General features: G+C 54.4%; 1 protein-coding gene across 1 annotated transcript; it reads left to right on the top strand.

The window, feature by feature from the left end:
- Positions 1-274: 274 nt before the first annotated feature.
- On the top strand, positions 275-4,230 carry SIX1 (SIX homeobox 1). Its single transcript, XM_069856909.1, has 2 exons — positions 275-1,187; positions 2,960-4,230. The coding sequence occupies exons 1-2, from the start codon at positions 628-630 to the stop codon at positions 3,246-3,248; spliced, it is 849 nt and encodes a 282-aa protein (XP_069713010.1). The 5' UTR covers positions 275-627; the 3' UTR covers positions 3,249-4,230.
- The last annotated feature ends 8,241 nt before the right edge of the window (positions 4,231-12,471 follow it).

The raw sequence follows: 12,471 nt of genomic DNA, 5'->3' as shown, positions 1-12,471 counted from the left end.
AGAAAGAGCGAGTCCTCCGGGAGCGGCTTCCCAGGGCCGCGGGGCGTGGGGACGGGGGGGGGGGCGGCGGCGGCCGCTGCTGCTGCTGCTGCTGCTCCCCGGGGCCGGGTCCGCGGCCGCGGAGGCTCCGCCCGCCGGCGCGGAGGCTCAGCCCCCGGGGCTCGGGGCTCCTGTCGGGGCTGTCGGGGCCGGGCTTGCGCCGGGCCGGGCCGGGCGAGCCGCCCAATCAGCGCGGCGCGGGGGCTCGGGGCTCTTTAAGCGCGGCGGCGGCGGCGGAGACGGCGACAAAGTCCCCCGCTCGGTGCCACCGAACGGCGTCCCCGCGCCGGGGCCGGCACCGAGACAGCGCCGGGACCGCGACATCCACCCCCCCCCCTCCGCCCCAGACCCGGCACCGCGACAGGATCAGGGACCCGCGACATCCCACCCCCCCCCGACCCGGCACCCGCGACATCCCCCCCGCGACCCAGGACCGCGACTTGGAGCTGAACGGCGCCCGGCAGCGGGATTTGAGCCCCAGGAGCGCTCCCGGCAGCGGGATTTGGAGCGGGACCGGCGGGTGGCTCCTTCCACCACCCCCCCCATCCTCCTCCTCGCCCTCCGCCCCCCCCCCCCGCCCTCCCGGCCATGTCGATGCTGCCGTCGTTCGGCTTCACGCAGGAGCAGGTCGCCTGCGTCTGCGAGGTCCTGCAGCAAGGGGGGAACCTGGAGAGGTTGGGGCGCTTCCTCTGGTCCCTGCCGGCCTGCGACCACCTGCACAAGAACGAGAGCGTCCTCAAGGCCAAGGCCGTGGTGGCTTTCCACCGCGGCAACTTCCGAGAGCTCTACAAGATCCTCGAGAGCCACCAGTTCTCCCCCCACAACCACCCCAAGCTGCAGCAGCTCTGGCTCAAGGCTCATTACGTGGAGGCCGAGAAGCTGCGGGGCCGCCCGCTGGGCGCCGTGGGCAAGTACCGCGTGCGGCGGAAATTCCCGCTGCCCCGCACCATCTGGGACGGCGAGGAGACCAGCTACTGCTTCAAGGAGAAGTCGCGGGGCGTGCTGCGGGACTGGTACGCCCACAACCCCTACCCGTCCCCCCGCGAGAAGCGGGAGCTGGCCGAGGCCACCGGGCTCACCACCACCCAGGTCAGCAACTGGTTCAAGAACCGGCGGCAGCGGGACCGAGCGGCCGAGGCGAAGGAAAGGTACCGGAGCCGCCCCCCGCCCGCCCCGCGCCCCCCTGCTCCCCGCTCCGGCTTCCACCGGCAGCGGCCGAAACACTTCGCTCCTTCCCTTTTTTTTCTTCCTCCCTTTGAAATTTTTCCCCCCTCCCTTTTCCTTCCCCCCCCTCACTTTTTCTTTCTTTTCCCTCCCTTTTCTTTTCTTTCTCTGTTTTCCTTTTCTTCCTCCCCCTTTCCTTTTCTTTTCCTCCTTTTTCCTTTTCTTTTCCTCCTTTTTCCTTTTCTTTTCCTCCTTTTTCCTTTTCTTTCTCTCCCTTTTCCTTTTTTCTTCCTCTCCCTTTTCCTTTTTTCTTCCTCTCCCTTTTCCTTTTTTCTTCCTCTCCCTTTTCCTTTTTTCTTCCTCTCCCTTTTCCTTTTTTCTTCCTCTCCCTTTTCCTTTTTTCTTCCTCTCCCTTTTCCTTTTTTCTTCCTCTCCCTTTTCCTTTTTTCTCTCTCCCTTTTCCTTTTCTTCCTCTCCCTTTTCCTTTTTTCGCTCCCTTCTGCTTTTATTTTTCTCTCCCTTTTTCCTTCTTTCTCTCCCTTTTTCCTTCTTTCTCTCCCTTTTTCCTTCTTTCTCTCCCTTTTTCCTTTTTCTTCTCTCCCTTTTTCCTTCTTTCTCTCCCTTTTTCCTTTTTCTTCTCTCCCTTTTTCCTTTTTCTTCTCTCCCTTTTTCCTTTTTCTTCTCTCCCTTTTTCCTTTTTCTTCTCTCCCTTTTTCCTTTTTCTTCTCTCCCTTTTTCCTTTTTCTTCTCTCCCTTTTTCCTTTTTCTTCTCTCCCTTTTTCCTTTTTCTTCTCTCCCTTTTTCCTTTTTCTTCTCTCCCTTTTTCCTTTTTTTCCTCTCCCTTCTCCTTTTTTCCCCTCTCCCTTTTTCTTTTTTTTTCTCTCTCTCTCTCTCTCTCTCTTTTTTTTTTTTTTTGGCATCCCTTTCCCACCCTGGAAACCCGGGTGGGTTTTCCCAGCCCCCTCCTCGCCCCCCAGCCCCACCTGCCCGGGGCAGCCAGCCCCTCACCGTCCCCTCCATCCCGCTCCTCCGCCCTTTGTTTCCCGAGTTCAGCCGGGAGCGACGCCGTTAACCGGGGATCCAGCCGGCGGAGAAGCGGTTGGCTCATCCCGGGGACCGAGATTCCGTTGTCGCGAAGCCCGGAGGAGGAGGAGGAGGGAGATGCAGCCCCGGAATGGAAAGGGGAGAAGCCGGAGGGAAGCCGGGATGGGGTCGCGGCTCCTCCCGGGGTTGTCCCGGGGCGGGGGGCGCCTCGGCCCGGCATCCCCAGCTTCTTACCCCGCTCCAGCAACCTCCTCGAGGAGAAAATCCCTCTCCCCGCTCTCCCCCGGGCCGCGCTTTCATTTTTAGTTTAGAAGAGAGAAAAATCGGCTCCAAAAAAAAAAAACCCAACCCCTTCCAATCCCGCTTTTCCTCCTCGGCTAAATTACCGGGCACTGCGGCGTGCTTCTATTTATGGGGCAATTAAAAGAATCGTCCCCGTTTCTTTATGAAAATATTAGGTGGTTTGGGTTGTTTGGATTTTTTTTTTGTGGTTTGGTTTTTTTTTTCCCTGGGGAGAGGCATCAGCTCCAACGATGGAACAAAACACGAGGGATTTACCGGGAGCATTAACACAGCGAACATCCCCGCCGAACAAGCGCTTAAATGAAGCTTAATTCTAATTTAGCTTCAGTAAATAATTAGTTTTTGTAATCGTAGCGCCTTCTTATATCGCCCTAACGCTCCCGTTGGGTTTTCTCGCCTTTTCCTGCAGGGAGAACACAGAAAACAACAACGCGGCCACCAACAAACCGAACCAACTGTCGCCTCTGGATGGGAGCAAACCCCTCCTGTCCAGCTCCGAGGAAGAGTTTTCTCCTCCCCAAAGCCCCGATCAGAACTCGGTCCTGCTCCTGCAGGGGAACCTCAGCCACGCCAGGAGCTCCGGCTACTCCCTGAGCGGCTTAGCCGCATCCCAGACCCCTCACAGCCTCCAGGGCCACCAGCTCCAGGACTCGCTGCTGGGACCCCTCACGTCCAGCCTGGTGGATCTGGGATCCTAAAAAAGCGGCTGGAGGAACGGGAGAGGAGCTTTCTCTCGGTTACAGGCTCTGGGTTGTACTTAAAGGACAGCACCCGGTTTTACAGCTCACCCCGCTGATTCTTGATGGGACTCTCGGCTCTTTTTCACACACATCGGCTCCTGGTCCAGCCCCCCCTATCCCACCCTCCCCCCTCCAGCGTCTCCCATTATCACCACAATTTTAATTTTTTTTTTTTAATTTTCCACGTAGCCAAACGCAGAGAGCAGCACAAACCCTCAGCTCTTCCAGTTCAAACGAGCTGGTCCCAGCGGGAACTACAAAAGAGAGAAGAAAAAAAAAAAAAAAAGTAAAAAAAATACCCCAATCCCAGATGGATCCGATTCCACTCAAATAAATCCCAGCCCTGCAGGCGCCGTGGGGCAGGAGCGGCCTGAGCATCCCTGGAGCTGCCCCCGAGGAGCCGGGATGGAGGGAGCCACCGGCTGTACCGAGCCCCGTGTTGCAGCAGGAGAAGGGAGGAGAAGTTATAGTTTACATTTTTTTTTCATATTTAGTTTTACCAGAAAGATTTCGATGTAGTTTAAATTAAAAAAAAAAAAAAGGGGAGGGGTGTGGGAAGCTGCAGTATTAGAGTTTTAACAAGTGCCTGAGTCTTATCGCGGCTGTGAGAGGCGGTGAGTGATGCGCTCGCCCCCCCCGGCTTCCTTCTCGGAGGTGAAATTTAGCGGTGTGGCTAAAAATTAGGATAATAATAATAATAATAATAATAATAATAATAATAAAGTCGACAGCCGCTTCCCCCTCAACGAGTTCTCCTCGGGCTGCCCCTCGGCTCCACGTCGCCTTGTCCCCTCTGTCCTTCCCTCCTTCGCCTCGCAGGGAGCCCGGGGACAACGCTGTCTGTCTCCAATATTTGTTACCCCAAACCGCATGTGCTTTCAGGTTTATTTTCTATTGTACCTAAACCAGTTTAAATTAAACCGCGCTGATGGCAGAACAACCAGGCTCCGCTTTTCTTTGCAAGGGACAAACCCCTGGACCCTCTTGCCCAGCCTTCCTACCGCCTGGAAGCAGTAACCGAGGAAGGAAGGAAGGAAAGGAAGGAAGGAAAGGAAGGAAGGGAAGGAAGGAAGGGAAGGAAGGAAGGAAAGAAAGGAGGAAGGAAAGAAAGGAGGAAGGAAAGAAAGGAGGAAGGAAAGAAAGGAGGAAGGAAGGAAAGGAGGAAGGAAGGGAAGGAAGGAAAGGAGGAAGGAAGGAAAGGAAGGAAGGAAAGAATGGGAGGAAGGGAAGAGAGGAAGGAAGGAAAGAAGGGAGGAAGGGAAGGAGGAAGGAAAGGAGGGAGGAAGGAAGGAAGGGAAGGAGGGAGGAAGGGAAGGAGGAAGGAAACGAGAGGAAGAAGGAAGGAAGAAAGGTAGGAAAGGAGGGAGGGGGGAAAAGAGAGGGAGAGGGGACTCACTGGAGCCTTGCAAGGGGTGTCCCCGTGGGAGCCGGGCGCCCAGCCGGGATGGAGCGGGGTCCCCCCCCCCCGCCTCTCTCGTTAGCGTTTTGCATCATTAAGTGCGTGTTTATTTAAAGTCGCCGCCGTGTTTATCCTCGGGGTCTCGGGCCATGGAGAAATGTCACCCTCTGCAGGAGGGTCCTGCCCGGCCGCAGCGCTCCGCATCCCTCCCGTTCGCTTCCCAAGCCCCGGCACCCAACACGCTCCAGAGACCCCCCCAGGACCCCCAAGACGCCGGGAAAGGGCGAAGGACCCGTCCCCAGCTTCTCCCTCTTGGGCTGCTGCTGTGGGTTCCCTCCTCCCTCCCTCCTGGCCCCGAGATCTCCCTCGGGGACCCTCATCAACCTCCCCAGGGCCCCCCACTGCTCTTCCCAGGGACCATCATCGCCCCACCCGGGGATCCTCATCACCTTTCCTAGGTATCCTCATCCCCCTTTCCAGGGATCCTCACTGCTCTTCCCAGGGATCCTCATTACCCTTCCTTCCCGGGGACCCTCATCCTCCTTCCAGGGTTCCTCATTTCCCTTCCCGGGGATCCTCATCCCCCTTCCCAGGGATCCTCTTCCCCCTTCGCGGGGATCCATCCAGCCTCGCAGCCTCCCCCAGCCCCTCGGGCAGACAACGGGGACCCCCCCCCCATCTCCGCGCCCCGAGGATGGATAAACTCCAGCTCTAGTTGTTTTCCAAGCCACAGGCTCAGTGAAGAGGAAGGATAAACATTGCCCGGGGGCTCCAGCCCTGCGCAGGAGGAAATCCAAGCCGGGACGCGCAATCCCAGCGTTATTTTCAAAGCAAACAGCTGGGAGGTGCTGCCTTTGGGGGGTCCCCTCGCCCGAACCCCCCTTCCCCAGCTCAGCACCGAGCAGGTTGCGCCCCTGCCCACACCCACGGGGAGAGGGACGAGGTTTCCAACAGGAGGATGGTGGCAAGGAGGGATGGAGGATGCTGAGGGCTCCCCCATCTCCATCTGCGTGGGACCAGGGACACCCTGGAGCTGAGCCAAGCGCAGGTTGCTGTGCTCTCCTCGACGAAGCTTGACCTCGCAGCAAGCTTTTCACAGCAAAGTCATCCTGGAGAGGCTGTTTCTCACCTCCCTTCCCTTTGTATTTCCACTGGCAGGAAGGAGTTAATTCGCCCCCATCTGCCCCCCTCGCTCGCCCCCCCAGGACTGATCTCACACTGTGTCCAGGTCAGTCAAAAGAAGGGGAGGAAATGGAGAACAGCGGAATGATTAATTCTACCTGCTTTTCCCATGAGTGATCACCTGCTTTCGGGGTCATGAATAGCAGGTAGCTCGCTCTGTCTCCAGCTCTGAGAGGCTCATTTGTTTGGTGACAGCTGAGTGACAAGACCTGAAATCCGAGCCCTCAACTTTGCCTGATGTGTGGATAAAACCCTGGATGTTCCCTCAAACATTTCAGGAAATGAAAGTTGTAACGCGATCCCCTGTGCGCCCACATCTCCCCCAGCAACACACAAAAGCTCAAAGGAACCTTCTCGGATTAAATTCAGCCTGGAGAGGATGGAAGGAAAATGGAGAGCAGGCTGAGAAAGCTGGAACTGGCAGGCTTTTCTTCAGCATTTATTGGAAATGTCTGTCCAAAGCAGGGATTTAGAAAGGTCACCTCTTCCATAAGCACCTCTTCCCCCGGGGAAGTCGGACAGGCAGCCTGCTTCTCCCCCACCTACCTCCATGCTGGGGGGGTTGCATTTAGATTCCCTAAGCAGGAAATTCAGTGTATAAAAACAAACACCCAAAGGGAAAGCCAGCCCTGCTCCTCTCTCCTCATTTAATTTCCCGGGTCGTGTTGAGCCAATGGATTTAAATACCGCGTTTCCAGGCCTGGCTCCCGAAAGCTCGTGCATCCCCAGCTGCCGTGCCAGGACCCTGGAACAGTGATGCGGTCAGGACACCTTTGTGCTCTGTGTCTTTGCAAATCAGAGAGTGGAGCTTCATTCTGAGCACACAGGTCTGGAAACCCTGGCAGCTGGAAGGAGACAGGGTGCGTGGTACAAATAGAATCGGCCAGAAGCATCCGCGCTGCCTTCCTCCCTGGTCGATGGTTTTATCGAGCTGCCTGTCACTAGGCAGCCAGTGGCTGCTCGCGCTCTTATCCAGCCTGAAGATAAAGTACTATTTAACAATCATTTAACTGTTACTGAAGTGCTTCAGCCTCTGCAAGCTCGTAAAGAAAACAGCACATGCCCCGAGATAACTCTTCACCTCTGCGCGTCTCCTCACTCCTGATTTTCTGCTGTTCGACAGGACAAGAGGGAATGGCCTCAAGCTCCAACAGAGGAGGTTCAGGCTGGACATCAGGAAAAAATTGTTCATGGAAAGGGTCATTGGGCACTGGCAGAGGCTGCCCAGGGAGGTGGTTGAGTCCCCTTCCCTGGAGGTGTTTAAGGGACGGGTAGATGAGGTGCTGAGGGGCATGGATTAGTAATTGATAGGAATAGTTGGACTCGATGATCCAGTGGGTCCTTTCCAACCTGGAGATTCTATGATTCCACGATTCTCCGGAGAGCAGCTTATGGACACTGCATATGGATGGAAACTTCCCTCTCTGCCTACCCGGTACGCTTCACTGTCAGTAATTTTGCACCCAAGGGAGAGCTCGCTCTGGGCTGATGCTGCTGGGGGCTGGGTCTCTGCACACGCTGCCTTCAGAGGCAGGTGCCTTAACCTGCCCGGCGCACGTGGATGTCGTTATCAGCAGCAGAAACAGCAAAGCTGCGGCCGGTGTGGTGCTTACCTGACCTGGTTGAAGCAATCCATCTTCAAGGGTGGATTTTGTTGTTCCCGCTGGGGCTGAAGCTGTCGGGTTTTCTGAGGACACCAGGTGGTGTGTGGGGAGGGCAGAGGTGGCAGAGGCCGGATCTATAGGAGCTTTGGTTCAGCTCAAGTGTACAAAGTAACTGGAGACACTGTCATCTTTCTAGACTAGATGTGGACACAGTTTTAAACATGAGATGGAGGAAAATGTGCTTTAATCTTCAGGCAGAGAGAGCAATTTACCAGGTTCCTTGGAGATTATCAGTACTGGCCCCAACACCAGCCTGATGCTGGCTGGAAGGAGGGTGCCAGGCTGAGCCCCCAGTTACACCAGTCCCACCCCATCTTTCCTTCCAGCTGGATTTGTCACCAAGTGCAGAAACATTTCCTCTGTCCCTGGCATCCCTAGCATTTGCTCCCAGCTCCCCAGGTTTTAAATGGAGGTGGAACTTTCCTCAAAGAACATAATCCCAGTCCTAATAAAGAGGTTAAAGAGGCAGATTTAATTCAATTATGATTTCTTGGTTTCATGAGTCCGATGCCTCTGGAAAATGCCTCTATGGGCAGAGCAGCTCCTGCCCTCTCTGCCTCAGCATCTCATCTAGGGCCTGATTACCTAGGGATCGGGGTTCCTCTGGTACAGGGCTGTACCTGCTCAGACTCTGATGGCTTTCAGCCATGGTAGAAAAGGTATAGAAAATCCTCATGCCTGTTCCCAGGCTGGAAGAAGAGGGGAAAACTCATTTTCTTCTGACTTGAGGATGGAAAAGCTTTTAAGCTGATAGCTGGGGAACGTATCAGCCCTGTCTTACAGGGGGGGAAACTGAGACCCGGGGAGACGCCAGACCTGCTGAAGGTCAGAGCAAGGGCAGATGATGAAGTGGGGAGGGCGGCTGCTGGTGCTCGGAGCGCCCACGCTGCCTCCCGTTATAGTCCCTACAATAAGTCGCCGCGGCTTATCATTATGTAATATAATATTCCTAATAGTACAAGACAAAACCAATTGACTAAAAGACAATGCCAAATGAGGCTTGTGGCTAACACTCCCCGAAGAAATTGTCTGTTTTCTAGAATAGAAAAAAAAAAAGAAACCCAAGCAAATTAGAAACAATTGAAAAATGAAATCACATCTGCAAATCATCAGGGTGCTTCTGAGCCCCGAAGGATGCCTATCCCCCTCTGCCACTCCCGCTGCCCGGTACAGGGCGGTGGGTGTTGCGGGGACCTGTGGGACCGCTCATGGAAGCACAGGAGGGAATTTGCGGCAGCGCCAGGGCAGCGGACGGGCATGGCCTTGGCGGGTGATTCACTCAACAGAAGAGCTGTGTCACTCTAGAACAAATTAGAGATGTACTTAAGGAATTAAGAACTTGGTATGCTTAATCTCCCGGAACTGGCAGGGAAGCAGGGAGAGAAAGAGTGCAAGAGGGAGGGAGCACCAGCTTAAAAACTGCTGTTCCCTTCCTGGGAGCCCTCTGGGGCTGGGCAGAGGCACCGGCACAAAGAAACCACAGAACTTGACCAAGCGCTTGGCCACGGGCTGCTTGGTTCCCTAGAGCCGGAGGCTACCTTCTGCCTGCCTCAGCTGAGCTTTGCCCGTGTTACTCTTCTACGGGAGCAGAACAAAAGAGAGCAGGAGGCAGGAACAGTGTGTGGACTCAGCAGAGCTGGGATGCAGGAGGCGTTTCCATCCCCCAGTGTGGTAGCTCCCAACCCTATGGGCACACTGGGCTGTGGGTGGTTTGTGCCGCATGCCCACGAGCACTGTGCAGCAGAGCTGAAGTGGGGATGCCCCGGCCTGCTCCATGCTTGGTAAGGGAAAGCACGTAAGGGAAAGGTCTACCAGGGGAGGTTTAGGCTGAACATTAGGAAAAATTTTTCATGGAAAGGGTCATTGGGAACTGGAACAGGCTGCCCAGGGAGGTGGTTGATTCACCTTCCCTGGAGGTGTTTAAAAGACGGGTGGACGAGGTGCTGAGGGACATGGTTTAGTGTTTGATAGGAATGGTTGGACTCAATGATCCGATGAGTCTTTTCCAACCTGGTGATTCTGCGATTCTATGATTCTATGATGATTTTATGCTACTGGGATGGCTTAGGTGGGGACACGCATTGCTGCTGCCATGGGAGGGGGAGATGCTGAGGCTTGAGCTGGGAGGAATAGGCAGAAGTGCCCCTCAAGCCCCTGTCCCCAGAGACCCATGAGCTGCTTGACAGAGTGGTGGGATGTTTCTTGGAGGGAAGAGCTGAGACAAAGGATGCGGGGATGCTGGAGCTGTGCTGTCCTGGGAAGACACAGAGCCTAATGAAGTGGACAGACATGGTGCAATGTGTTGGCCAAGAAGCCGCCTCTGCCCTGGGCTGTACCAGCCCCATCGATTGCCTTCATGTGCAGGATCTGTTCCTGAGGCCTCCAAGTCCAACGAGCACCTGGGATGAAGTTTAAGAGCCCCCAGGAGGGCAAAGGCAAAGCAGGGCATGGGAAGGGGCAGCTGCCAGCTGCTTTCTCAGACACCTCCACCTCTGCTCTGCCTCTGAGCTGCCCACCTACGGGCAGGTCCTGGGCTAGAGGACACCTTCAGCAGGGGGATTTTGCTGCTGGTCCACTTGACTGTCACCAACCAGAGGAAACTCAGTACCAGAGTGGTGATGTGGCCAGTGCCCATGACAGCAGACACGATGATCACGGTGAGGAGGGTCAGCAGCTGGTCATCCCCACTACCCCACTCTGGCCTGCACCCACTCATGACATAATTCAAGCCTACAAGAAAGCTGGAGAGGGGCTATTCATAAAGTCTTGTGGTGACAGGACAAGGGGGAATGGGTATGGACTGGAGAGGGGCAGATTTAGGGTAGACATTAGGAAGAATTTCTTCACCATGAGAGTGGTGAGGCACTGGCACAGGTTGCCTGAGGAAGCTGTGGCTGCCTCATCCCTGGAGGTGTTCAAGGCCAGGTTGGATGGGCCTTGGGAAGCCTGAACTAGTGGGATGTACCTGCCTGTGGTAGGGGCATTGGAGCTAGATGATTTTTAAGGTCTCTTCTGACCCTAACTATTCTATGATTCTGTGATTCTATGATAAAATGGAGGTGTATTTTAGCAAGGAGGAGAATCAACCCTCTACAAGGCCTCTAAAGGCTTCCTGGGGATTGTTTAGCAGGTTTCATCTGGGCCCATGGCAAACCAGACATCCAACCATCTCATTGCAGTGGCCCCTTATGGTTTATGGATGTGTCAAATTTGGCAATCTATACGAGAGAAGGAAAAAAATGCTGTTACATGATCTGAAGGCACCAGTACAAGAGCCATGTCTTAAAATTATTTAAAGCAGAAGTGGAAGAGGCAAGACTTCGACATCTGGGGAGTTCGATGTGCACATGATGACTCCCACACCACTGCAGCGTTAACTTCAAAACAAAAACATTTTCCAAAAGACACACTTTGACTTGCGTGGTGACTTTTCCTGCCAGGTCCAAGTGATGTCTCAGAGCCCTGGCACAGGAGGGGCTGCCCTGAGAGAGGCGCATTGCCCGGCACAGGATGGGACCCCCACGTCGGTGCCGACTGCAACATGTGCTGCCTTCGGATACCTGAGTCTGCACCTCTCGGTGTTCCTCTGGGTGACACTGTGGGGGCTTTGCTTTGCTCAGGATGCCTTTCTGTCCTCATCCCCCTCCTCTGCCATGGTTACGTAGCCACAGCTATTTGCTGGTGGCCTCCGCGGAAACTGAATATCCTGCCCTTGCAATCGGAGACCAGGTACCCACGCAGCTGCCAGATTTGAAAGAGGAGCTGGCAGGAGGAGAAGAGCCCAAAATACGTGCACCGAGGGAGGAAGGAATCACATCCATCATCCTAAATTCAGGCTCATCCCAGCCTCACCTGGAGGAGAACTGTAGTGGAATGGGGGGAAAAAAAGCCCTGTTTACAAGAAATCTCTCAAGGCAACAAGCAAGCAGCTGAGGGCTGAGGCCAGATTTAAATTAAACCTCCTGCCCAGTGATCCATGAGGAAGGCTCGGCTGCTCAAACAATGAGCGGGGAAAGAAAGCTGAAATGATGGTCAGGAGAACCTGAAACCCACAGTGGGGAAAACAAATAAATACAGCAAGCGGAGCCTTCCCCATCCCAGCTGAGGCAATCTGTGCTTATGCAACCCTACCCGAAGGCTCCCTATCTCTGTGTACAATCTGGGCTGATAAGATTGTTCTCTGCTGAAAATCAAAACCGCAGGGATTCCAGGCGGCTCAGCCGGAGTCAGATTGTCCACCTGAACACCGGGGCACTTTCATGTGGAAAATAATCACACAGTTATTTTGCTGAAATAAAGAGAGAGAAAGAGGTCCTTGGCTGGTTTGGAGGAGAGCGTTGCCCTGGTGCTGGATGCATGGAGAACTGTAGGGATGACAGTGAAGGGCACAATCCCAAGGGCGAGATGTCCCCATGGGGTGACAGTTGCTGCATGAAGCCTATCATAGAAAAACAACGGGTTCTTGCCCAACGCTGACTGTTTCTTTTTAGTGAAAACTCCTTCTATTAGATGCTAGGGACTTGCAGTTGGCAGGTCTGGTGTAAAAAGCCCACAAACAAGAGTCAGGTGAGTGACGGTGAAAACAGTTATCGCCAGTGAAGCACAGGCCACTTTTAACATTGTTTGGGTGGAACAGCATATGATTAATGTCTACACTGAATAGGAGACAGAATATATAAACGTATCATATACATATACACGTGTACAGAGAGATAAATGCAATTGATAGAGCTGCTCTGTAGAGCAGCTTGCCTGAGAAGCCACTCCCATGAGCAAGATGTGCAGCATTAAGTCTGTGTTTGCAGTTACGAAGTAGAAGCTGGGGTTTTCTTGCATCTATTGTAGTTCAATAGTCCTGGTTTTTGCCGTGTGCCTCAGTACCTTGATGATCAGATCCTCTCCGCTTTGAATATCAGATCAGTCCTTCTCTCAAGAC

This window comes from Phaenicophaeus curvirostris, chromosome 5 (genome assembly GCF_032191515.1).
Source record: "Phaenicophaeus curvirostris isolate KB17595 chromosome 5, BPBGC_Pcur_1.0, whole genome shotgun sequence".
Classification (NCBI taxonomy): Eukaryota; Metazoa; Chordata; class Aves; order Cuculiformes; family Cuculidae; genus Phaenicophaeus; species Phaenicophaeus curvirostris.
This window is presented reverse-complemented; position numbering and strand designations above follow the sequence as displayed.